Source organism: Mandrillus leucophaeus, unplaced genomic scaffold, assembly GCF_000951045.1.
Source record: "Mandrillus leucophaeus isolate KB7577 unplaced genomic scaffold, Mleu.le_1.0 Scaffold484, whole genome shotgun sequence".
NCBI classification, from domain to species: Eukaryota; Metazoa; Chordata; class Mammalia; order Primates; family Cercopithecidae; genus Mandrillus; species Mandrillus leucophaeus.
This window is the reverse complement of record NW_012105187.1, coordinates 1626505-1632242: the sequence shown is the minus strand read 5'-3', so window position 1 is coordinate 1632242 and position 5738 is coordinate 1626505. Positions and strand designations below refer to the sequence as shown.

Genomic DNA, 5738 nt, shown 5'->3' with positions numbered 1-5738 from the left:
TGGTCTCGATCTCCTGACCTCGTGATCCACCCGTCTCGGCCTCCCAAAGTGCTGGGATTACAGGCTTGAGCCACCGCGCCCGGCCTGAGCCTGCTTCTTTGGAGCAGCTGCAGCAGAGGAGCTGTCCCTGCTCCTCCCACCCGCAGGGGGTACTAACCATGAGCCCAGGTGGAATACTTGTTCCCTCAGAAAATGGGCCACTGTGAGCTCAGAAGAAACCTAGCAATGGCTCAACTAATGCATTACTGTGTAATAAGAAGACACCTGCGCCCTGTCAGATTTCAATCATGTGGTCATGTGGTTAGATCTGGCATTCTGCACAGTCCCTTAAGATCACTGTTTCTTCCTATATCCTCTGGAAGTTGCTGCACTTCAACCTTTCTCAATGGATGGTTCCGCAGCCTATGGTTAAGGCCTCACAGGCCTGGAAGCTGCTTGATGCCTATGTGACTTGTATAAAGGCAACTTTCACTTAAGCCTGATAATCACAGAAGACAACCCAGGGAATATAAGGTTTAGAGCTGGCATATGTTCCTGTTCACATGTAGTTCGGTGGGTGCATTTCTCAGGACAAAGTACCAACAGATCCAAGAAGGAAGAACAGTTGTCTTGATAAGGATACAGGAAAAGAAAAACGTTTTCTAAATTTCACAGATTGTCAAAATATCCCCTTAAAATCTATTATATAGTCTCAAAGAACTATAACAGTTTTAAATTGTACCTGTCATTTTCTAAAACAAAAAAGAAACAAATGTTACTTCAACCTGAAACATGAAAGGTAATAAGCTGTTCGTGATTGCCACATTACATTTTTCCGAGAAAAGAGAATAATAAAAGGGGAGAATAGAACAAGTCATTGGAATCATCGAGGGAGTGTTGTTCAATAGAAATATAATGCAAGCCACATATGTCATTTTCAGTTTTCTAGTAATCACATTAAAAAGGTAAAAATAAATTAGGTTAAATTAGTTTTAATATATTTTATTTAACCAAATATATCCAAACAGTATCATCATTTTGGTATGTAATTAATATTTTAAAACCATTAATGACATAGTTTATCTTCTCTTTTTTTGTACCAACTCTTCAAAATCTGGTATGTATTTTACACTTAGAACACATCTCAATCCAGAAGCTAAATTTTCAGCTGTTAAAGTAAACTGTAGTCCTACCAAAACAATGAACTTGTTTCATGGAAAAAATAAATATATTTCACACAGCTTCAACATTTTAAATTAAATTAAGTAAAGTTAGAGCACTGACTCAGTACCTCTGTCACTCTAGCACCTCTCAAGTGCTCGATAAGAGTTTCCCTTTCAGTGGATGAGATACGAGAGAAGCTCAGACTCCGTAATCTGAAGAGACAGTGGCTGGGGATAAATGTTTGCTGTCCTCAGAAGAACTGAAGGTTGAACATAGACTTGTTCTACAAATCCTGGGATGCTTTCACTAGGGGAAATTCCTTGAATGTTGAAAGAGATTGTTTTAGGGCAAAATAGAGGAAGTACTGCTTTACCTGGCAGGCAAGAAGGAGGCAACTCCTCAGCTTGCTCCGGTCAAGCCCAAACCAATAGGCTCCAGACAAAAGTAATGAAGCACAGACCCATGGGTAGACTAGGGAAGATGGGAGTGGCCAAAGGTGCATCCCGTGTTGTAGAAGTTCTTCATGGAGGACAGAAGGTGCCTGAGGGGACTTTCTCTGAGCAGCATGTCTGGGAGGAAACCTGGCCACAGCTGGGCGAGTGTGACGCAGGAGAATGTCTGTTAGGAGCTGTCATTCATACTACCCAAAAGGAACCCCTTAGGGCCGCTCTTGGGTTCCCAGAACCTTCACTGCAGACTGATTCTTTCCCCCAGCTTATTTGGTCCTGTGTTTCCCACCAGTACTTGGAGCGCTGTGCAGAAGGCATCCAAGGCTGACACTCTGGGGACCTGAAGACAGCAGCCTCAGGATTCTTCCATCTGGCCTTTTTTGTGCCTTTCCAACCTCTGTAAACACAGCTGGAAGCCTCATCCCATCTTTGAGAAATTATCTGAAATATCTTTTAATCTTACTACATCTTACTTTCTGGCTTGAAAACAGTTCACTAGGCAGGAATAGTGGGGGTGTTGATAAATGCAGCCAGCAAAATGGCCCCAGTGATGGCAGATGGCAGTCATGACTGGTGATTGGATCCACTTTAGGGTGTGATACATCATTTAATGACAGACAAGAGTCAGTCCAGGATTTCAAAGGTATCTATGTAAGCCAAAGCTGTTCTCCATCCTTATCATGGCATAATAGTCAAGGTGGAATTTTTCTCCTCTGCTGTTTCCTTATAGTTATATTGGCAGGAAGAGGATGCAAGTAAAGGAACCAGAGAAAGCCGTGCCCAATGTGGCAAACCTGGTCGAAGCCGACTATTCCTACTGGACCCTGGGCTACGTCATCTCTCTGGAAGGAGCACAGAAGCTGGTTGGAGCCGATCCTTTTGGGAAGATGTTGCCAGTGGATGAGTTTCTGCCAATCATGTACAACAAGCATCCTGTGTGAGTCTCCCTGAACTGACTGCCTTCCCTTAAGTACAGCCTCTTCATGAATGATGCTGTCCATTTCTGGCAGTACTTGATATTTTCTAAAGTTGTACTGCTTTCCTAAATGATCTTTTCATAATTATGATTAAGAGAGCCTAACTCAGATGATTATCCCTTTGTACAGATGGGAAGGTGAGGCAGAGATGGTGAGTGTCCTGCCCAGGGATTCTTGTAATACCCAGTTTGTAGTTGCACTGAATGTAATGTGCTTGGTCCCCTCCTTGTCTTTGCTCTTCTTATTTCCATAACCTCATGCACCTCAAGGTGAAGGTCATCTTCCTAAGCACCTCAAAATTTCCAGTTCCTTTGGTTCAGGTCATTGTGTGTACTTTTGGCTAGGCAGAGATACCCATTTTTGAAGAGGTCACAATCTGGTCAGGAACCCCGACTCGTGAACAAATCATCACGATATATTTTAATTCCTGCAATCACAGGGATGTATAAGAGGTTCAGAGAGTGTGGACCTGATACCTGAGCATGATGTCCATGGAAGAAGGGCAGTGTGATGCCCAGGAGCTTACCCTGACCTAGCGCTTATCAAAAAGTGTGGCAATTAATGGTTTACCTGTCAGTCTCCCCAGTAAACTCTAAATACCCTCTGGGGCAGGAACAGTCTTATGCCTCTGTGTCCTTAGAGCCTAGTCCAAATGCTACACATAACAGCAGCTCCTAAATCATGAATGAATGATTCCTAAATTCATTAATGGAGCAGCATAAGTTCTAACCTTGGCCCCTTCTCTCAGTTGCTGGGTGATCTCTTCACTAGATGGCCTTCATTTTAGTGTTGAGATTTCCTATGCTGCCACCAGTTCATTTTGTCTCTTGTCCTCAGTAAAAATGGAGCTGTTTGCCTTCGTATACATAACATGTCAGAGACTGACTTTATCTCTGTGTCCTGGCAGAAACATGGAGGTCAAACCATTATCCCCTAAACAAAAGGGAAATTACTACATTCAGATGTCATCTCATATACTCTGTGCAGGAGCCCTGGGAGGGAGGCCAAGTTATCCGTCTCCTTTACACCTGCTGGAGCCCAAGTGGTGAGCAGGGAGCTAGCGCACAAAGCCAAGCCTGCATGCCTCCAAGCCTCCACGTGCCACATGCCCCATCGATGCTGTCCAGATCTCGGGTGTCTCATTTATTAATCCAAGAGCAGGACATTTTTTGTAAAGTGATCGTAAATATTTATCATTATGGTCTAACAGGGCTTGCTTTTTAACTTTTGGAGTCAGACCTGAAATTCATCTTTTAAACTAGTCTATCCAAATACATCAGAAATATCCTGACCTTTTTGCTTGGGAGCTTGTCTTTGGAAATCTTTTAAAGAAATCTTTGTGTTTGTAGGCTAAAGTGTGTCACAAATGACACAATTTAAATAATGAACTCATGACAATTTAAGAGGTAGCCAGCAGGGCTCCTTCACTCTTTGTCCCTGTTCCGTAAGTCTTCTTTCCACCCCCTCATGTGTCCGGCCACCTTCTTGTTTTCAGAGCTGAGTACAAGGAGTATTATGAATCCAGGGACCTGAAAGCCTTCTCTGCAGAACCCTTGCTCATCTACCCTACGCACTACACAGGCCAGCCGGGGTACCTGAGTGACACCGAGACCTCCACCATCTGGGACAATGAGACAGTGGCCACCGACTGGGATAGGACACATGCCTGGAAGTCCCGGAAGCAAAGTCGCATCTACAGCAGTGCCAAGAACACAGAGGCCCTGCCACCGCCAACCTCCCTGGACACTGTGCCTTCGAGGGATGAGCTATGAAGCCTCCCTGGGAGTGTGACCCACATCGGTTCAACATCCTTTGGTTTTTCTAAAGGGCTATTCATCCGTTTGCTCCAGTTTTCTGTTTTGTTTTTAGTGGTCACAGTCATCTAACCAAAGTGATCTCATGTGATAAATCGAAATTAACATACTTTTGACAGTGGAGGGAAATAAGGAAATTCAACACAAATTTCCCAAGATGGCTGAAAGACAGGCTTTCTGGAAACTGTTAAGATAAACTGTAATCCAGACACCTAATTCTTCAGTCCACTACCCATGTGACACTGATTCCCACATTGAGGTTGAACAACATGGCTCAGAGTCTTGTTTAAGAGAAAGTGATCACCAAGCTGTCCCATCAGCAAATAGGTAGTCAAGGCAGCCAGGCCAACTAGACCCACACTTATTGGTCTAGCTGGTCCATTTTATGTGACAGATGGGACCTTGAAAACGCCAAACCAATTGGACAACCTTCATTGGTCTAGTTTCTCCGTTTTATATGACATTGAAAACTTGTGTATGCAACGTTTGGGGGACAGGAATCAATCACTTAAAAATCATATTTATTTGGCTTTTTATTTAAAGGATTCTGTCACGAGCCTTATTGAAAAGTCGATTAAAAAAAAAAAAACTTAGTCCTTGTTATCTAATAGGGATGGGTATTTGGGTCTGGCTGAGACTTGGCCTGTGACCATCATGACAGCTGGAGCTCCCATATAGAGGTGACCAGTTTGCCATGTGGATATAATTTAGTAGACGTTTGACAGTTTGTGTAGGTATTTGAGGGAAAAAACTCAACATTTGGCTTTTTTTATTATGGCCACTTGGGTCAGGATGCTCTATTTATAAAGATAAATGTAATATATGAAGGGTGAGGGCTGGCTGTGCGTCCTGCCCTGTCCCGGGTTTGCGCGCTGCTACAGAGCTTCACGCTCTCCGCTCCACCCCTTAGCCTGAGAACCCACCGCAGGTGTGAGTTCTATGAGTCACTGCTAGGAGACAGAGCACATTTTCAGGCCAGCAACTATTCTTGCCAGGGTTTTTCTTTATATTTTGAATTATTTATTTTGCAAAATGTGGCGAAGACATTGTCTTTAGGATAAGGCAGAGAAACAGATGTTGCAGACTTCCGTGGCACCCAGGGGAGAAGTGGGTGTGGACACATTGGTTCGGCAATCTGATTCTCCTGAATTTCCCAGCCAGGTTCTTTCAGGGAGGCGTGTGGATGGGGGATTTGAACTGTTTGGAAACAAATGATTCTCTATCTCAGGTGAGAAACCTGGTCAGAAACAAAGGGCTGGTCAGCTGATTTAGGCCAGCAGCCAGGGAAGCTCTTGGAATCAGAATCCCGGCAGACACCCTTTCTCAAAAGATATCCCCTGAGAGTCCTTTCTGCT

At 43.9% G+C, this 5738-nt stretch overlaps 1 protein-coding gene across 1 annotated transcript in view; it reads left to right on the top strand.

Moving 5' to 3' along the window:
• COLGALT2 (collagen beta(1-O)galactosyltransferase 2) overlaps positions 1–4656 on the top strand; it is a 106623-nt gene extending 101967 nt beyond the window's left edge. The window contains exons 10-12 of the mRNA XM_011995366.1: positions 1524–1587; positions 2323–2529; positions 4065–4656. Coding sequence (XP_011850756.1) covers positions 1524–1587; positions 2323–2529; positions 4065–4341 — 548 coding nt within the window. The 3' untranslated portion in view covers positions 4342–4656. The remainder of the gene's footprint in view (positions 1–1523; positions 1588–2322; positions 2530–4064) is intronic.
• The last annotated feature ends 1082 nt before the right edge of the window (positions 4657–5738 follow it).